Source organism: Thunnus maccoyii, chromosome 10 (genome assembly GCF_910596095.1).
Source record: "Thunnus maccoyii chromosome 10, fThuMac1.1, whole genome shotgun sequence".
Lineage (NCBI taxonomy): Eukaryota > Metazoa > Chordata > Actinopteri > Scombriformes > Scombridae > Thunnus > Thunnus maccoyii.
In genome coordinates this window covers 33,162,725-33,183,421 of record NC_056542.1, presented here as the reverse complement: position 1 = coordinate 33,183,421, position 20,697 = coordinate 33,162,725, and the positions used below count along the sequence as shown (strand labels likewise).

General features: G+C 40.4%; 1 protein-coding gene and 1 long non-coding RNA gene across 6 annotated transcripts; one reads left to right on the top strand and one right to left on the bottom strand.

The window, feature by feature from the left end:
- Positions 1–140: 140 nt before the first annotated feature.
- LOC121905121 (zinc finger MYM-type protein 1-like) lies at positions 141–12,230 on the bottom strand. Of its 5 annotated transcripts, none has more exons than XM_042423119.1 (4): positions 12,148–12,230; positions 3,881–11,761; positions 3,237–3,662; positions 141–2,688 (listed from the first exon to the last, which is right to left on the bottom strand). In XM_042423119.1, the coding sequence occupies exons 3-4, from the start codon at positions 3,655–3,657 to the stop codon at positions 698–700; spliced, it is 2,412 nt and encodes an 803-aa protein (XP_042279053.1). In that variant the 5' UTR covers positions 3,658–3,662; positions 3,881–11,761; positions 12,148–12,230; the 3' UTR covers positions 141–697. The 5 variants fall into 5 exon arrangements, with proteins under 5 accessions (XP_042279053.1, XP_042279054.1, XP_042279056.1 ...); XM_042423120.1 differs by lacking the exon at positions 12,148–12,230 and having other exon boundaries at positions 3,881–9,535; positions 9,671–10,149; XM_042423122.1 differs by lacking the exon at positions 12,148–12,230 and having other exon boundaries at positions 3,881–8,770; positions 9,435–9,507.
- A 2,915-nt stretch (positions 12,231–15,145) lies between these two features.
- On the top strand, positions 15,146–19,164 carry LOC121905124. Its single transcript, XR_006098354.1, has 3 exons — positions 15,146–17,453; positions 18,495–18,566; positions 18,750–19,164. It is a non-coding gene; the product is annotated as an uncharacterized LOC121905124 (long non-coding RNA).
- The last annotated feature ends 1,533 nt before the right edge of the window (positions 19,165–20,697 follow it).

The following is a 20,697-nucleotide window of genomic DNA, read 5'->3' as shown; positions in this document are numbered from 1 at the left end:
TTGTATAAGTAACTATCCAAAGTAAAACTTACCCATGACGATCTATGCAGTACGCTGTACTAAAATTAGTATTGCTACATCTGATTACCTCAGGTCACTGATGGCCCTGGGTCAACTATGGAAATAAACAGTATTCAAACAAGGAATGGACATGACTTTTAATGGTTACTCAGAGCATACTTTTGACAAATGAGGTTTTTACCAATAAAATCATATCAAATACAGAACATTACAAAAGAGTATGTTAAATTAAAATCTCCACAAACCTGGAAAGGAGTCACATGAAAATAAACCTTGCTCCCAGTCATAAAATGTACAAAGAACTTTTGTGAGTAGACTGTTCCTGGACAGTTTTATACATACAGTGAAAAAGTTTTTGGGCCCATGCATTTTGAACATTGCATTAAGAATCATTCTTAAGTCTTTAAGTACAATTTATTTTAGTACAGTCATAGCTAAACTCTAAATAAATTTTAAAGACATTAAAAACATAAAGTAGGTTCCATAAAAGTTGAGACTGGGGACATATTTAAGGGTGTCTGAACACTTTTTTCCCACCACTGTAAAACAAAGAAAGAGACATTTAATAGTCACTATCCAATGTCATGTCTATAACAGTTGAATGCGGCGATTTCCATGCTGCTCAGCAAAACGTTTTACAAATTTATCTAGATCTAATGCTTTTGTGCGTTTTGATTCAATGCTGAGTACAGGATGCACTGCTCACAGGTAAAACAACTGCTATTTTACACAATCTGAACAACTCATAAAAAACATCCTGGTATGGGTCCAAAAACCGAGTGAACTCCATTAGAGTGGTAGGACTCTCATTTTCCCCCTTTTTTCTATCAAGTACTCTCCTCGTCTGATGTAACTCGTGTTTGAGATCCTCAATATTGGAGTCATAAGCTTCAGCCAATAACAGTACAGCATCCTCTCTCAGAAAAGTTGGACTTGATGGATTTAGTGCCTGAACACCCTGCATAATATCACAATTTGTGTTGGAAAATCGTCTTCCTATTTCTCCAATCATGTTATCCAGAACTGGATAGTACACAGAGACACAAAAAGTGTGTTTGCTATCTGGAACTACATGCTGTCCCAAGGTGGAGTGGATGACAGTATCTTGAAGCACCTTTGTTGTCTGTCTTGGCCTCTTTGATTTTCGCTGAGTCGTATCAATGTTACTTCGTTGACATAAATCAAGTGTTTCACTCCACATTTCATCAAAAGAGGCTTCACTACGGTACTGGACCAGTGTCTCTTTGAGTGCTTCAATAAGTTCAACAGCCTTAGCATAGTCTACTGTTTTAGACTGGAGCATGTCTGATAAAAATTTGGAGTCACTCAGGACCTTTCTGAACAGAACAAGAGAGCCAGCAAAATTCAGATCAATCTGGGCCAATATCCCTCTTGCTTCAACAGCTCTTTGTGGATGGTTCTCAGATGCAATCTCTTCAAGCACTTGTACTATTGCTGGCAACCTGTCCATAACATTGCGACATGCTATGTGTCTACAGGCCCAGCGTGTATCACTCAGCTGTTGGAGTTCTCTTGGTGGGCCATCAAACATCTCTCGTCGCACTTCCAGCCATTTGTTATGCACATAAGACCCAGACATAAACACATACATTTGCTCTAATAATGAAAAGAAGTTTCCTGCATCTGCCACACTTTTTACAGCGTCAACTATGACTAGGTTCAAGCAGTGTGCACTGCAGTGAATGTAGAAGGCATGTTTGGCCACTTCTTTTATTTTTGCCTGGACACCTGCATGTGTCCCACGCATTACTGCCGCACCATCGTAGCCCTGGCCTACAAGGTTATTCTTGTACTCTAGCCCATGCTTTTCAAGAAAGCATATAATTTTTTCACTTAAGGCAGCAGCATGCAGGTGTTCTGCCACTTCAAATTCCAGAAAGCTCTCATGAACCACACCATTGTAAAAATATCGCAGAACAAATGACATTTGCTCTTTTTTCTGAGCATCTTTAGTTTCATCAACAATAACCGAAAACTGCTTGCTCATTTTAACTTCCTGGATGATTTCTTCTTTAACCATAGAAGCCAAGCATTCCAGTATTTCGTTCTGTATTGTTTTACTGGTGTATTTTGCATTCTTAGCTTGTTGTTCAAGTCTTTTTTTAATAATGGGGTTATGGTTACCCACCAAGTCTAACATAGACAGAAAAACACCTCTTTTTTCTGAGTCAACAGACTCCCTGTGACCCCGCTGAGCTATGTTTTCAGTTGCTGTCAGAATCAAGATTTCAGCAAGTGTTTTGACATAGTACTGATTTTCAGCAACTTGCTTTTTGTTTTGCTCATCCATTAACCCAAACATTGAGCTATTTTTATCCAAATTTTTTTTGTTCTCTCTCCAAGCAAACATGGCATTTATGTGACCTTCAGATCTGGCATGAGAATGGAAACCACTGTCTTTCATGGTTGCCTTTTTCCAGTTGCAGTAGCCTTCAAATGAGGTGAAAACTGTCCTTGGAGCATCAGGTAGGGAAAAATGCCTACATGCAAAGCAGTAAGCTGAATTGTTTGATTGCGAATATTCTAGCCAGGGGTAAGTTTTGTACCAGTCACTTTGAAAGCTTCTTCTGGCTCCTCCTTGGAGGGTCTTGGGGAAGCTGCCTCGCTGTGGTTGCATAGGCACCTCACACCTGGACTTAGATATGTCTAGAAGATGGAGGGGAGAAAAGATTAAAACTGCACTACATATGAACTAGTCTTAAAATATAAGAACTAGAAAATACAAAATAAATTTGGAACTGTCATTGATTAGTTATAACTTTCAGATTGTGTAAACACACAGTAACATTTAGAGTATTTTTTGATTCATGTGTTTAATTTTGGCAATCTAAAATACATTTCAAACAAAATATTAAAATTCTGTCCCCATCTAATTACACTTTCACATTTACAAGTTCCCCAATTATTCATATTTAGACTAACAAGAATATTTATATTTATTTGAAGAAGTCTAAGCAATGTCTCTTGTAGCAAAATTTTATAAGGCATTAATTAGCATATAATAGCTAATACTTAGTTATGGAGTTTAACTTGCGGTATATTACTAATCAATACCAACATTTTCTCTTGTAAATAATGTAAATTGTGTCATGGTTATTATTTTAATACAGTATTTTCTATTACTGAGTTTTTTTTACTCTATTTACTGTCCACTTGCTGCTGTAACTTATCTTATGCATTATCTTATTTCATACCATGTGGACCAGCTCGACTGGAGATAGCTGGTGATGGTTCGCTCCTTTCCCTTTCTCTTTCTGAGCCCTGTACTTCATCTTCTCTCTTATTTTCTCCGTCCTCATCTTGGTGGTGCACTCCCTCCATATAATCTCCGCTGTGTTCTGTCACCTCCTCCTGTCCCTGGTCACCTTGGCCTTGAACTCTGTCGCGTTTCTGTTGCCCTTCTCTCTCTCCTTTCAACTCGTCTCTGTCTTCTTTCTTTCCTTCCATCTCCTTTCCCTCTCTCTCCACCTCGTCCTCTCCTCTCTCTCCTTCCTCATCTTTTCTCTCTCCTTTCACCTCATGTCCTCCGTCTACCTTGCTCAATTGTTCATTTTCAATCTCTTTGGCTTTTCTCTTCGGTCCGAAAAAACTGTGTATGTTACCTTTCCTCTTCATTTCTGCTGGATTCACAGACGTTTAACGTTAATCAATGTTAGCTTAAATTAGACGATAGCCAATATTAATGTAACGGTTACATGTACAAAATAACCTTCTTCAACTAGATTTTTTCATCTTAAAAGCAACATAGCAACTGTACAAGTTACACTAACTAACTAACTTACAACTAACGTTATACTAGGACTGTACTTTCATCATTCGATAATTAATCGGTATTTACCTCTTTACTCCCGTGTCTTCTCTCCTTGCTCCTCTGCTTCGCGCCACACAGTTTAAAAATAAAATAAACAAAGAAAAGGTCCAGTAGTGCCGCTCTGACGCTCTCGTGCTGCATTCGGTGCAGTAGGACATCAGAGATTCGCGCTCGTAAAAGTCAAGTTGGCCATAACTTTTCTTTGAATTCGTTGCTGCCAAGTGGGGTGGCAGCAGGGGAGGCAAGGCATTATTTTAGGGTGGCAGCTGCCACCCCATGCCACCCCGGTAGATCCGCCACTGGTTGGCGCAACCATCACCGGATCCGTGCATGAGACTGGCAAGGACAGGACTGTCTGGACACTTGTACAGCCAGAACCGCACCACAAAATATTGTGAAAGGAGGACCTGGCCCAACTGCACACTTACACCGTAATATTGACAACCCTCTGAGTGCATTCATGTGCCTGATGGATCGTGTAATGCTGCAGTTGAAGGCTTTCATTGCACTCCTCTTAGCCAGGGGAGTGCATCACGGGGGGAGCATGGACGTGGAGCACTTGTGGTCAAAAGAGTTGGGTCTTCCCTTCTTTAACACCTCCATGCCAAGGAACAGGTACAGAGAAATCATGCGCTCCCTACGGTTTGACAGAAAGGACACAAGGCACATCTGACTGTCAAGTGACAACTTTGCTCTGGTCAGTGAGGTGTGGGATAGGCAAATTGAAAACAGCATCGCTTCATATGAACCAGGGGCAGAAATTACTATTCACTCAATATGCCCTATAAACCTGACAAATTCAGCATAAAGTTCTGGCTCGCTGCTGATGTGGAAACTAAATACATGTTGAATGGATATCTCTATCTGGGGAGGGATCCGAGTCGCCCCACAACCCAGAGCCTCGGGGAAGAGTGTGCTTCCAAAACTGATGGAGCCTTTTTTTAGGGAAGTGGAGAAATATAACCACAGATAACTTTTACCTCACTCCCCCTTGCCCACAAACTCCTGGCAAAAAACACCAGCCTGGTTGGCACCATCAACAAAAATAAAAAGGTCACTGTCTCCATCTGCGCACCAGAAAGCTGGACTATACGAGACCAAAGTGATGCAGAGCGACAGGGCAACGCTCACTATTTATCAAGAAAAAGAAAAGAATGTCTGCATCCTTAGCACCATGCACCAATCAGTAGAGATACTTGGTGATGCAAAACAGAAGCCAGAGACAGTTCACTACGACAACAGGATGAAGGTGTGAAATATTTATATTTTTTGATAGACTGTACACATATTCACTCATTCAGAGATCCAGTGTGTATATTTTATTTTATCTTTATTTATTACTAATATTTTTATTCTTTATTCTTATTATTGTGCTTTGATACCACACATTTTTTGTGTGGTATAGTATTTTTCAAAATATCGTATTTTTGTCATTTGAATTAATATTAAATTTGCATGTCACGAGCTTCATATTAAAATTCGTGTGTGCGTGAGAGAGAGACAGAGAGATAGAGAGAGAGAGAGAGAGCGGTCCGTTTCTTTGTTCCAAGCAAGCAACGTGTTATTCGTTCAAAATGTGTCCTCTTCTTCTGCAATAATTCAAGTATTTAAACGTGTTAATTATTTTTGTTGTTGTTATTTGCTTGTCATAGCATACAGTTTATTGATGACTTTGTGAATTGTGAACATGTATTTGGACTTTTCGATCTTGAAATAAAGTAATTGTAAATAGTGAGCGCTCCTCCTTCTTTATTCCCAGCAGCATAACTGGAACACATTATCCAAAATTTTTTAACTTTTACTTTATGTTCTTCTATAATAATTAAATTATTTAAATGTGTTCATTATTTTGTTATTTGTTTGTTATTCAAAGATATCTTACAATCTAGGCAGGATGGCATTTTCTCCAGAACATATTTGGCAAAGAACATTGATACATTGCTCAAAATACAGAATAAGTATCAGTATGCATTAGGGTTTAACACAATAGAGGAGATTCTTTTTCCTTTTTAATGGTCAACTGCTACAAAATCAGATCATTATAGCTACCAACTGTCAAGGAAGAAACTGGCTGTCATAGTGGGTTTTATATCTTCCCATTCTGTCCTGTCTTACCATTTGTCTTCCCCTCAGCAACACACATTGCCATGCCTAACTCTCAACACCCTTTGCTCTGTTAAAATGTAGCATAATTTAACCTTTTTACTCACTCGGTGGTGATAATATAATTAACTGTGAGAGGTGGTACACTTTTGCTGTTTGTTCAAATATATTAGGGTTGATTACAAGAAAAGAAAAACAGCTTAATACAAGAGTTCGAAAGGCACATCATGGCTACCTTATGAGCGTACATGAGGAAATATTGCAATCACTCATCAGTTGCTGCTGTTACAACCAGTAAACAAACAGTAAAAGGCAGGAAAGCTCAGCTCAGGATGATATAGGCAGCTATTTTGAAAGATGACTCACAAAGAGCTCTGTCCATAACAGAAAGGCTGGAAAACATAATTGCTGCTGACTTCCATTGTCTCTGCTGCACAAAAAGAAGGCTGGACTCATTATCCATGTTTTGCGCTCACCTTGGATTTGGTTGTGAAAGATTTCCTTTAAAAATGTGACTGATTTACCTGACAACCAGTGGAAATGGAATGCTGCTGGAGCATTCTGTCACAAGAGAGAAAATGGAAAAGCAGCTAAAGATAGCAGAAAGTAATCCAAGAAGCTGAGACAAGGTGGAACTATGTTTTACATGTTTGAGGGACTCTCTGAACAGAGAGGAGCTGCAACCACTGTCTTCTGTGTTCTAGGAGGGACCTGAATGTGCCTGAACGCTGATGAATACCCATGTTCGGTCTCGCTATTAATGCTCTCAGAAACCTTGAAGATTTTGTGAAGGGGAGAGCGTGTTTCAGTGTCAGAGTTGAATCCCCAGCTGAAACAGCAACTGCATCCTCTGAGCAAAAAAGGCAGCTCTTGCAGCTACCTCCTTGGTTTTTTAAATCTTTTATGATCTTACCATAGGCGTAGATTTTGGTATGGACAGGAAGGACACAGGTGTTGCTGAATTGTCCTTACTTTTTTTTTTTTTTTTTTACCAATCTCAAATGATTTCTCTATTTTAACTCCACATATTAACAGTAAGATTAATGTCCAGTTGCCAGGTGTGTGTGTTTTCTGCAAAACATGGGTAATTATGATAAAGAGTTACAGAGCAGGATATGTAGGATAGCTGACCTGATGATCTGGTAACTCTCAAAATCAAGCTGTTTAATCCTCTGACGACTAGCTGCAGCTGGGCAGTAGCAGTAGTGGAGCTGGTGATGAATGAACTGTGGTGAATCTGAAGCAATTAGTATTTCCAGTTTAAATGTTTCAAATGTCAAAGAATTGAAAACAGCTTCTAGTTAATAAGAATGTTCTGTAATCAATGCAAATATTTACATTTGAAATTAGTGTGAAAAATATTTATTATTTAATTTTATGGTTCTGTCCCATTCTGGCTCTATATTCCTTTGTTGCCATTGTCCACCAGTCCACCAAATACCCTCAGACTTTTTCCCTGTTTGTTATACTGGACTGAGTGGGAGACGGTCCTTGTGCAGGACATTGAAGTTTACTTTCACACTACAGGTGAAATGTGACTGGGAGTTTAACTTTTGTTTCTGTAGATTTGAGTAATCTGCATTTACAGCCTCTGTGTACCACTTTTGAACTACATCATTAAATTGTAAATAAGAGGGTTTGCAGGTTATAGTGTACCTGTGTATTTAGGTTATATTCATGTATATTCTTAGATGGTTTATGTATGTTGGTTAATCATGAAGAGGGTTTCTTGGTTTTCTGCTGCTCTGGGTTTTTCTTCCCGTGTCTGTTCTGTCTTTCCCTCCACACCTGCCCTGCATGGGCCTCGTTATCACTGCACTTTTCCCATTGTTTTCCCCAGCCTATCAGCTTCTTTCTCATTCTCCTGTTTCATCTCCTCATTCCCCTTGAGTTTCTCCACCGCTTTCACCCTTTTCTCCCACAGTTCACCTAAACTCGTTAGTTTAGTTAGTATTTCAGTCTTGTGTTTCAGTTCAGTCTTGTTGGATCTTTTTTTGTTCTGCTCTGCATTGTTTTGTTTGTTCAGTTTTGCCGTGCCTGCATATCCTAAATAAAGAATTATTCTTCGGTTCCTGCTGCTCCTGTGTGTGTCAATAAGACATGAACATTATTTATAAGCTAAATTAGTCATAGCTTGTCCAACTGATCTGTTAGTGAATGTCAGGCATCATTTTGTTATGGAAATCCTGTCAGCAGCCGCCTGAGCAGCACAGAGACACACTGGGCTCTTCTTGTTTCTCTATTTTGTGCCTCCTCGTCTCCTCTCTCCTCCGTCCTCCTGCCTTCCTCCCAAGACCCAGAAATCGATCTCAGCGCATCATTTTTAAGGATGTCTCAATTCCTAAAATGCATCTCAAGGAGAGAGGAGGCTTGCTGGTGAAGCTATGGGCGATGACGCACAAGTGTATCCTTTGCGGAGGGTTTTCAACACCAGTGGGGTATAAAAGAGGCGTGACACACAGCTGGAATATACAAACCATGGCAGGAGCAGGACTCTACAAATGTAAGTGTTCCTTTTGTGTTTATAAGTTGTATTAGTTGGTAGAGCTGAAATAGATTTTTGTTATTGTGATTTTGTAAATATGTAAATATAATCATTGCATTTCTTATTGAATGAAAGTGTGGACAGGTAGAGCCACAGATGCTGTTAGATGGCGCCCCTTTAAGAAAGATTCGTGCCTGCCTTTGTTTGTAGCATACATGATACATGACTAGCAGCAACAATAGCAGGAACAGCTGGTGAAGGACAGAAGAAGGACGTCAACACGTGAGCATGGTTCATGGGGTTTCCTGCGGATGAGAAAACACAAAGAACTACGGGGAAGAAGTCAAGTTAGTAACATGCATTAATGGTAAAAGAATACATACAGATGGAGAAGACGAGAGAGGAGCTCAGTGCATCACTGGAAGTCCCTCGGCAGTCTAAGCCTATAGCAGCATAACTAAGGGCTGGTCCAAGGCGAGCTTGGTCGGTCCTAACTATAAGTTTTATCAAAAAGGAAAGTTTTAAGCCTACTTTTAAACGTTCATGTTGTCATATAGTCAATTGCCCATTATTCCAAAAGTATAGTCTTGTGACCAGATTTTACTTTCTCATTTCTTACAGGGACTGATGATGAAACGCTGAACCTTATCAGGCTAAGGGCAGAAAATGATCACCTGTTTACAGGCAGAAGGCACACAGCCAAAAAAAGCCTAGGAGTGAGTTACTGAATTTCTATGTAGTGCACGATACTGTAATTTGTAACTGTTGTGCTTTCAGCATATGCTATTAATGTTCATTGCAACCTTGAACTGTTTCTACATGTCAGTGTTGACACAGACATTTTTCTGGACTGTAAAAATATGATCTATAGCCTTTATGTATTGGTGCCGACAATTGGTATCTTAATGATGTCTACTGAAACTCGTAAATTCAATAGCAATTGCTATTTACATGTGAGTTGACACCTGTTGTGGCTGTAAACCTATTACTAACCTAAACTACTTGCTGACACATCTCTTGTATCACACAGGGAAATTCTTCAGAAGATGGCCCTTGCACGTCACCCCCACACAAGTGGCAAAAAGTGGGACAACCTAAAACATAAATATAAGGTATGGTTAAAATGTTATTGGTAAATGCTCACTGATATGTGATGTTTCCCCTTGGATTCATGTTTGTCTGTGCAGTATTTTTTATGTCTGCTCATTGAACTGTTGGATAACTTTAACCTTGCTTGTGTTCCTGTAGGAGTTGAGATGCCCCGCAGCGGGGACGGGGACTGACAGGGGAGAGGCCACAGCAGCTACATGGCCATATTTTTCCGCTATGCATGAGGCCATCGGTGGGAGGCCATCTATTGATCCTCCCATTGTCATGGACCCAGCAGACACTTTGTCAAGTATGGATGCTGTGGCCTCTGGCAGTGGCTCAACATCCAGTGAGGCTGCCCAGAGCCAGGAGACAGTGGAGGATGAGGAGGCCCTTGAGTCTGACTCAGACAGCCGTTTAGAGGATATTGAGCCATCCACCTCTGCCAGTCGCCCTCCCCGCAAAAAAAGGCGCTTCCAGGTCCTGCAGTTTTTAGAGGAGGAGGCAGCAAAGGAGGAGGAGCGCTTCAACCGAAATCACCAGGCCATGCAAGAAAATACAGAGGTTCATAGACCTTTTTGAAAAGATAGTGAGAAAAAGCTAGTGTTTTGTTCTTTGTGCTTTTTTTTTTTTTTTTTTTAAAGCTCGATGACTTACTTTGGTTTATGTTCACTTTTCTTGTGATTAAAATCAAGCATGTTGCAAACAAATCAAGAAGCTTTTTTTGGAATTCAAGTCCAGACAAAAAAAATACGTTTAATACCTAAATTCACACTGACATCAGAGGTGATCATGGTCATATTAAAACTGAACATCAGCACATTGACACATTTTCGGATTCTTGAGTCTAATCTCAAATAGTTCTGCCCATAAGAAAAACCTTTACCCTGCGCACAGTAATGCAACATGACTCAATATCAACACTGAACGTAAAACTGCTCATCACGAGACGATGTGATAGCCTATTTTAACATCCCATACAATTTTTAATAATAACCTGTGGGTCTATAAAGGCCTTTGATATTGTAACAGTAAAAAAGGGCTCTAAATAAACTTGCACATGGTTTAATGGGAAATTACATTAATGAAAAAAAGTTATGCATGTGGCCAGTGCTCAGAAGTTCTTTTCTGTCAAAAGAAACATAACATCCAAAAGAAAATAACTGGCCATAAATTAACAAAATCTCACAAATCATGTTCATTCAACTCTACAGGGTTATGGTCAGGACCAGAGAGTTGGTTTGCCAGTCTATCTCGCCGGCCATGTCTACTTCGTTTGCCCCTCACTGGATGGGGTTGAGGCACATCAATCTCCTCAACCTCTTCAGTGGGCTCAAGGATATCTCCTGTAGTGAGACAAATGTTGTGGAGGGGACAGCAAGCAGTGATGACCACAGGAGCAAATGTATGGTTCACCTCCAAGGCCTTAAATAGTAGGCACCTCCATCGCACCATCATTATGCCAAAGGCCCGCTCTATTATGTTGTGGGCTTTGGCATGGTGTTGACTGAAGCGGCTCTGTACCTTCCCATGCACTTGCTCCCGATACTTGGTGATGATGGCTATAGGCTGGTCAGTAGCCACCATCCCCCACAATGAAATACCCTGAGGGAGGGTACAGAGCCTCTTTGAATAGTCCACTGTTCTTCAGGACACGGGTGTCACGCACCGACCCAGGATATCCCACAAAGGTATTGAGGAACCGGCCCTTCCTATCACACACCACCTACCATTGAATGGATGGGAAGAGCTTGCAGTTGATGTAATCCTGGACACTGGGTCCAGAAGGGGGTCTTCACACGTATGTGGCACCCGTCAATGGCATCCACATACTTCAGAAAGACAGGGCTGTTTGCCAAGTGCTGGAAGCACTGCCTGATCTCCTCCAGCTCTGAAGCAGCAGGCAGTACAAACAACTCATGGCAGAGAGCAGCAATCTTCCCAGCCCCCTTGTGCACCTGCCTGCAGACAGTCACTTTAGGAACTTGAAAGGCCCAGGACACCACACTGTATGATAAACCGTGTGTGAGCCAGTACACGGTTATCAGTATAGTTATATGGTGTCCCCAGGCCTGTCTCCTCCCAGGTGGCAGACGCCATGTCAAGGCCTCCAGTGATTCACAGCTGAGACGGTAATCATGTAGGAGGTCTTGTTCCCTGTCAAAGTGTATTTGGAGCACGGGAACAGTGCTGTTTAGGCATTTGTAAATGGGTGCTGATTGATTTTCAGCCTACAGAAAGAAAAAACATTAAAGCATACATAGGTTATATCCTCAAGCCAGCAAACTTTGCATAATAAAATGTGTTGTCAAGATTTAAAATACAATTTTCTATCCTTTAAGGCAAACATGTTGTATGGCTGAGACCTAAATAAAAGTATGTGTCCATATGTGCATCACCTTCCTACCTGTGGTTGGTTATCTTTAATACAAACCAAATAAGCTCCCTCTTTTACAACTAGGCTACATTAAAAAGAAGCAGTCATAAATGCATCATGTTGGAGCAGGGTGGCATAATGCGGTTTTGCCTTCCATTGCTGTGAATAGCGTCTTTCTTTCTCTCTCTCTGTTGTAGCCATAAACATTAATTGTTGTTGTGACGGAAATGGGAGGTATACCTTGCCTCAACTCCTCTATCCTCATGTCTCTCCCTCACCTCCTCCGCTCGCATCTGGGGTGGGAGGGACTAAGACGTGGGGAGAGGAGGCAAGGAAAGGAATCAAGGATGTACAAACTGAGAAATGAGAAGAGGGGACAGACAGGACCGGCTCTAGCCATTTGGTGCCCTAGGCAATATCAGGATTTGGTGCCTCCCCCCCAACATATTACCCCACCAGTATTGCCTCATCCCCACCTGCTCATTCTACGTTAAAATATGGACAACAAACATCACACACCACAATGGTTTCAAGAAAAATATATATTTTTATTTTTATAAATTAAAATTACTTGTCAAACAAATGAATCATGTATCAAAGAATGAATAAATTGTTAAATATTACCAACTACCTTTACCTGTAATATCCAAGACACTGGCACTCGGTTATTCACACATTAAACTCAGTAGATGACTCCTTCCATGATGTTATGTGCCTAGAATGTTCTGGACTGTTCTCATGGGTTTTGAGTATTTAACTGCAATTTTTCCAGTCTCTGAGTCCATTACTGATTAGTTTGTAGTTTTTTTGTGAGAACAGCCTGCAGCAGAAGCAGTCAAGCCTATTTTTTTTCTTAGAATATACCACCCAGCTTCTCTTGACTTTCTCTCCATTCACTAATTTTCTGTAAAAGTGGTGGTGATGGGAACTACTCCCATCCTCTCATTTTGTAAATGTAGTCTTATTTTACCTGACATGGCCCTCTGCTGACTGTGTCTGTCCTCACCATATCAGACAGGGCTGCCAGTCAGCAGGATCTACAGGTGCTGCCTTGATAGACTCACATACTTCAGGATATGTTCCAGTTGATGGTGTCTGCAGGTTGTAGAGTAGTGGCAGTGTATGTTGTGTCTGTTGTTCCTTCATCTGCAGGCAAATCTAAACATACATGCAAATATAGTTATTAATCCTTTAGTAAAGACACACAATGATTCATAAATTACAACGCATCAGGCAATAAACACATCTGAAACATAAATTGCAGATAACGGTTGACAGTACTGTTCAATTACATGAGTGAAAAAAGGTCAAGAATCTAGTTTTAAATTATTTTTCATGGGAATAAGTTATTCTAGTTTTAATGTGTCCTGTAGACAACTTGAATAAATATAGATGGTTGCAGTCTAATATTGATTAGTATTTAAGTAAGCTATGTTCTCTTTCTTAATATAGAAATGATATTTATGATTCAATGTATTTTATTGCGCTAGTGTTACCATCATAATGCGTAAAGTATGTAAGAAACCATTTAATAATAAATAATATTGGTATTTGACTTGAAACTTTCTTAAATGGACCCATAGTTCAGTGTAGGTCTACCTCATTTGAGCACTTCCCATGGCTTTCTGTCATTGTGAAGGGTTATAAAATGGTTAAAGGTTTGGCCGAAGTACTGGCATATAAAAATAGATTCTCTAGCATCATAAAGTGCATCCATACTGTTACACCATTCTATTAAGTCCTTTGTGTCATTCTACTGCATATAAAGTAGCACTGTACAAATAAACTTTATTTAATTTGATACCAGTGTGTAACTGTAACACTCGACAACAATAATAAGAATAAGAATAATGATAATGACAACATAGCGATGTATTATCAATTACACAGAGACCACAAATAATTGGCTCAACTTACCTGCTTCAGAAAGTGGAGTAGATAGGAGATCAGATGTTACTTCTCCAACAGCTGCAAATGTTTCCTGAGTGCATCTGGACAGTTAGCTTACTATGATGTGCTACAGTGCTAAGTGGCGCTGATATTGGTCAGTGAAATTAAAAAAACGCCTTACGTTCTAGGAAAGAGCAGTTATCCAGATAGCTAGCCACCTGCTTACCATACAGATTCATATCCTTCATTCTGTAACGTTATCCGAGTCCAGCAGATACATCATTATCTTACATTAGCTTTATTGCTACTTAGCTAGCAAGCCACTACAAATGAAATGTCTACACACAAAACGTCATTTTATTGCTAACATTAAACAACATACCTCTATATTGGGTTTACTTTTACTTCTCTTTTCTCTGTTTTCTTCCTTACACACCTGAAGGCTTGGACCTTTTTATTATGAAATAAAATGTGAATATTTGCCTCTTAACATCTTCTCACAGACTTAGCCTGTCTGTGACATACATCATTCCTCTTTTTCAGTGTGCACAGTACAAGTGCAGATTAAAGATTGTGAAGAACAGGGGGGCAAAGTGTATTTGTTTCCTTCTTTTTTAACTCAAGGCAGAAAATGAGGAAGGATGCCCAGTGGCGAATTTTTATTTATTTCATTTTTTTCTTTCCTTTTATGGTGGTAACTAAGGTAGCGCCCTAGGCAACTGCCTATATGGCCTATGCCTTTAGCCAGCCCTGCACAGAGCTCTGATGTCAAAGAGACACACAGACAGGTGAGCTGCAGCCTCTCAGGTCAGCTCTGATGTCATAGTGAAAGATCTAACCAGAAGTTCAGGAAAAGAAATACAAATAGAAGTTTTTGAGATTATTTAAAGATAGGTTTGAACATCACTGTGGCTCTGTCAAGAAATTCTTCAGTTGTTACCCAAATCAACATACTGAAAGAAGCACAGAGCTGCAGAATCTCAGGTAAGGTTTTAAGGTCTTACAACAGATAATTGGTTTAAACAGAATAAAACGTTACGTACATGCTCTTATATATTTATTTTGGTAACCTTTATTGTGAGTCTATGAAATGTCAATTTTAAATCCTAATTTTGGTCTCAGATTTATATCAATACTATAAAATCAAATGGTTGATGTTAATGGGACCCTTTCAGAGTCAAGAATCATGGGGTTTGGGGTACCACAGGGTAGTATCCTAGGTGTACTATTCTTTTTTTAAATTGCTAACTGTATGATAACTTCTCCTTGATGGGGCAAACCTTTGCAGAACCTTGTGTGGCAAACTGCAGAACATACCTCACCTTCACTGGTGCTAGTTACCTCTCAGCTACCATTATGGTTGTCATGCAGCTCTGACAGTAGAAGCCTGTAGAATAAGCAGATGATGCAAGTCATAAGTTTTTCCATCATGTGAAAAATGTCGTTTTGAGGTGGATGTGCCCAGTAGGGAAATGAAGGTGTGTCGAGTTCATGGGTGTCCTGAACATGGTTCACCACTCGGCCTCCATCACATCAGAATCTCCTTTAGCATTGGAAGCTGCAGTCCAGTACAGGTGGTTGATGATGGCTGGCTGCTTCAGGTCCTCCAGTCCTGCTCCTTCATGCCTGCATCCAAAGCCTCCCTGGATCTGTTTCAGAACAGAAACAATATGTTGAAATAAAATGTTAGACATAAAAAACAGCCAACTAAACTACAAACATCAGGATACAAACTTTTACCAATATGCCAGACATTTAAGAAATGGTGTGTTCCTTCTTGACACACTATGACAAAAGATGTGGGATATCAAAGGAACTGAAGGTGTTTACATGATGTTGAGCCGTCATCAGATGCTGCTGAGCAATCAGCTGGCACACCTGGTATTTATTAGCTGTTTCCTGACACCTCTAGCTGCTCCTGAGGATGGTCTCAAAGTTACACAGAAAGCTTGAAACTACCCGTGTCTGTCCTTTTTGAGAGTAACTCTTACTTTAAATAACAGTGCAACGTCATACATACACTATTATGCTGGAGAACATGGTGAAGGTCAATCATTAATAACTGTGTGATATGGAACAAATGCAGCTAACGTTAGATATGAGAGGCCCTCAGAGACACCACCACTCATTACTACAACATCTCCCAAAACCTTATATCACAGCTACATAACACAAATGTTTCAGCTGAGCAAACAGAAAGTCACAAAGTTATGTAACTAGATACCAGGATCCTGCGTTAGATAACAGAACTTAATTAACATCATGCTGTGTCAAATGGTAACCGCCTTTACAAAATAGGATGCTAACAATGTTAGCCAGCTGTTAACTAACGTTAGCATTATCCCTCGTCAGCTAGCAGGTTAGGTGTGCTGCCTAACAACAATCAAAACTCCACATATCAAAACAGGAGGAAGCTCTGCATGGTTCTGATGGCTCATGTGACAGGTGCTCTTTAGTAGGGCAGGTGAAAACACACAAAAAAGCAGAATCCAGGAAGTCTTGCTGAATATTAGGCCTTAAGTTGCGCAGACAGCCATGGAAAAAAAAACGAAACTCCATCTTCAAGTGAAATAATGCATTTATTCTTTGAGCATAGGCAATCAAACAGACCAATGCGTTACCGACTCTACATCTTCATCAGGGTCTGATGACCTGAAAAACTTCCTGGGTTCTGCTTTTTTAACAATAAAAACTCGTCAGACATAACTTCTTAATTCAAGCCAGTGTCCTGACTGATTTGTAAGTTAAAAATATTAGAAACAAGAACTTACCAGAACAGTTCATGTCTTCTTGAGCTGAGTCTCTCCGGTCGGCACTGAGCTGCTGCTTAAGGCGGAGCTGATGAGGCAGCTGTGTTTACCGGAGGAACCGTACTAGCTATCAGCCTCACACAGTCCTAGTTTGACGTCCCATCCTGAACTTCATCATATCACAAATAACATAACCCTCCTGTCTAAAATGGGCCTGCACACAACTGTGTTCTTCCGTTACAGAGGCAGCAATGAAGACTTCACCTGCACAAAACTCAGCCGGGCACAAAAACTAGCTGCTGCTTTTCCTGCTAGGAAAGTGGACATCAGGTCCTGAAAGGCTGGAATTTGTGCATCCTGAACAACCACAATTATTCACAGTGATGAAAAATGATAAAATGCAAAACAAAACTAGAAACAAACAAAAAAAAAGAAATACAAATTCACTTAATGACGACTGCTCAGACTCATTCGTACTTAGTACAGCACAGTGTACTGCAGCTGGGACAGGGAGAGGGACTCCCTCTAGTGACGTAATATGACGCATTGTTGAAAAAAGGCTTGTTTTAAGGGTGCTGCTCAAAATGCTAACTTTTCAGTCTGAATTTCTACCTTTATGTTTCGTTAAACTAATCAAATCACACATTAACCTTTCACTGGATAATTTTCATGATAAATATACTGTAAATCCAGTAAAAACTCTTTAAGTCTGGGCAGAGACAGTGTTAGATTGTGTGTTGTTAGTTTTAGCTTTATAAGCTTTATTGCTCTTGTGTTGTTGTGAATTGACGGACCACTGAGTCCCTTTGCTCTGCTATATTCCGAGGAGTATTTGAAGTTTCCTGCCTGTTTAGTTGTGTTTGGCCCACTTGGGACTGCTGTGTTTGTGTCACCGGGAGTGAGAAAGTAAGTTGCTTTATCGATCAGAAATCAGACAACGCACATTACAGAACGCCATCCGTACACATGCTCTCTGTGGACAAAGCAACCGTTTCTCCCCCCAACGCCTGAGACACACAGCCTGCATGAACCTCAGCAGTGCGTTTGCGTCGCTGAACTGCTGCGTCATGCACGCTTGCAGCGTTGCTGCTGCGGCGCTTCTGCTGCCAGTTTTATCTTTCTACATAGAGTTTGACTTTGATAATGGCCATCAATTATAGAATATTTCATATCATTTAATGATAAATTTCATTTATGGTGGGGTTTGGTTGGGGATACTTCTGTGTCAACCACATACACTCCTCAAAAAGGATGTTTTTAAAAAAAATTTTTTATTGATTATAGTGCTGAAGCTCCGTGTGTCACTGACTCTCCATACTGGAGTTCCCCGTCAGAGAGGCTCCCTGCCCTGGCGTGCACCACGCAGGCTGACCCGCAGTGGTGACACTTCATGTCTGTGACATATTCTACAGATATAGACATTGAAACTACAGTGAAGGGTGTAATGTTGCTAGTATGATATCATATGACTGTCAACGGATGGTTTTCCCTGTTTATTTCTGCTGAGAACCGCGCACGTCACGCGGAGAAAATAGGTGAGACCTTGAATCTCTAGATGACGTGACGTCATCTCGTGACGCAGCAGCCTGTGTGGCTGCTCTAACCTGTTCATATAGGGGTTGCAAATCAGGTTATATTAAGATGTTCACACCAAACACTGAGACCAGAGAGATGAGCAGACAACCAACAGGAGTTTATTTCATTACACACGAACATACAGAACTCAGAAAGTCATAAATGCAGCAGCCCCTTTCAGCTCACACCCAACCCCTATTTATACCAAAATGGACGTGACTTTTGGCATTTTCGTGAGCCAAATGATCACTTGGACCTTGACCAATGGGAGTAGATGTCTCTGGACCATTTAGACATTTCCTAATTTCTGCTGTGTGTGTGTGTGTGTGTGTGTGTGGTGTACTTTGCTCCCCCCTTACCTAATATTTCCAGATGTCTCCTGTTTGTCTGGTAGCCTAACGCTTTTTGGGTGGGTCAGTGACCGGCGTAGGTCAAGTCGATCTGGTAAGAATTTTCTTTTCCCAGGGATTGCAACCAGAACTTTCGAAAACAATCTCCTTTAAAGGAGTTGTTTTCACCTATCCATTGGTGTTGTGCAACCCTTATTGTTTTATATATTACTTAGTACAATTCCACAAGCTCATCATATTTTCGCTCCTACATTAACATGGGCACCGAAATGAAAAGCAAAAGGTTCCGCGATGCACACGCGCTGCTCACGCAGCCTGTGTGTCCCAGGCGTAATGCATGAGAACTGCAAGGAGAAGGAGAGGGAGTGAGGAAGATGCAGGTGAGAGATATGGTCCACAACCAGGTTATTATAGTTTACATTAATACAGAGAGAATGAGGATACAGCCATTTCATACAGGAGAGCAGCGTGGCTTTACCTATGTACGCAGAGGTTCATATGAGGCAGCTGTCACTGTATAGAGACTCCAATCTACACTTCACTGATAAACTGAGAATTAGACAGAGTTACCATCATATTATATGATGTAGGCCTGCTAGGATAATTTATATCTAATGACTTTGGCCAAAGAACCTCACACAAGGCAGAAAGCCAAAACAGAAGAAAGGGGCGGCGCTGGCCCAAAAAAGACTGAGAACCACTGTTCTAAGCTCACCTTGTTTTTGCTGACTCTCTCTGGCTTTGGGCATATGATGTGGAGGTACATTCTTGCAGGGATGTCAGCCTGACACCTGTGCTTCTGGCATACTGGCATCATCTGGGTACTGAAAAAAAGTTTCTTCAAATATAGAAGACAGATATATCTAATTAAAATATGATGTAGCTGTCAGTAAAGCTGGCTGGATTAGGATCTTTATCATGCATAATTTTTCTTGTCATTGTGACAGCAATCAATTTGCAGTGATCAAGAGTATAGATTATATAAAATAATATAATATAGTATATGGCATGTGTGTCTCTCAAAGATGAGCAACAACAGTTTAGAGTAATTTCATATTGTTTCCATAGTTCTACAATATAGCGATAGCACAGGTTTAAATCCCCCCCCCCCCCTTCATACAGAACAAGATTTGCATTCACATGAGTAGCAAATCACCTGGAGACAATGTTGCACACTCCTCCATTGCAATAGACAGCAAATCTTAAATATGGAAACTATGATTTGAAACTAAAAGATTCTATTAAAGCAACAACCAAATATTTGAAAAGCCCTAAAGGTTGTGTGATAAGACATCAACATTTGACATGTCTTGTTTTTTCAGTTGCTAAACTTTGTGTGTGCTGTGTCTAACGCTGTGGTATGTGTGCTTACAGCACATGATTGAACCACACAGAGGAATATATCCTATAGTCCTATATCAGTTGTCTGTAACATGTAAACAGAGTGTGTGAGTAGCATGAACATTTGGCAATGTCCCTTTTCTCCATTTTGCACTATACACAAACACATGGGGTTTCTCCATCAGGGCTTTCACAGATTTGGTTGCTTTAGCAGAATCTTTTAGTTTGAAATTATAGTTGCTGTATTTTAGACTTGCTGTATATTGCAGTGGAGAAGTGTGCGAGATTGTCTCCAGGTGATGTACTACCGTTGTGAGTGCTGGTCTGGTTCTGCATGGAGGGGTTGGATTTAAACCTGCGCTGTCTGTCTACCCCTTTATTGTAGAATTATGGAAACAATATGTAACTACCCGTTTTTCCCCTTTAATTTTTGAACAGTGGATTGACATTTATTTCAGTTGACAGGGAGTACCTGACAGTTTTCCATTGTTGAAAACCTGATGAGGACACTCGAGTTAACAGAATTCTCATCTATACTGATTGACATTGAATACAAAATAGAGGCTGGCTTGAAAAATAGCAGAATTATCCTCTCAACCAATTGGTAAAACTATTACCACTACACAACTTGCCGTCTTCATCTGTATTTTAATTAAGGTCAAATGGGTCAATGATGTGATGCTAATTTTTTTGTGTGTCCATATGGTTAAGTTAAATTTAAAAGGCTTAAAATTTGAACACGTGAACTCACATGAACTCACATGAACGCGCAACCAGACCAGCTATCAAAACAGAGAACAGAGAGGCTCAGATAACATAGAGGGAGTGTGATGTAATTCTCTGCTCTGGTCGCCATTAAGGCCTTTTACACACTGGGGGTGTGA

Bases quoted from the DNA above. Each gene is read 5' to 3' on its own strand.
- LOC121905121 (XM_042423119.1), bottom strand. From the start codon at position 3,657: ATGAAGAGGAAAGGTAACATACACAGTTTTTTCGGACCGAAGAGAAAA. The intron at 2,689-3,236 runs GTATGAAATAAG...TCCATCTTCTAG, and splicing joins CAGTCGAGCTGGTCCACATG to ACATATCTAAGTCCAGGTGT.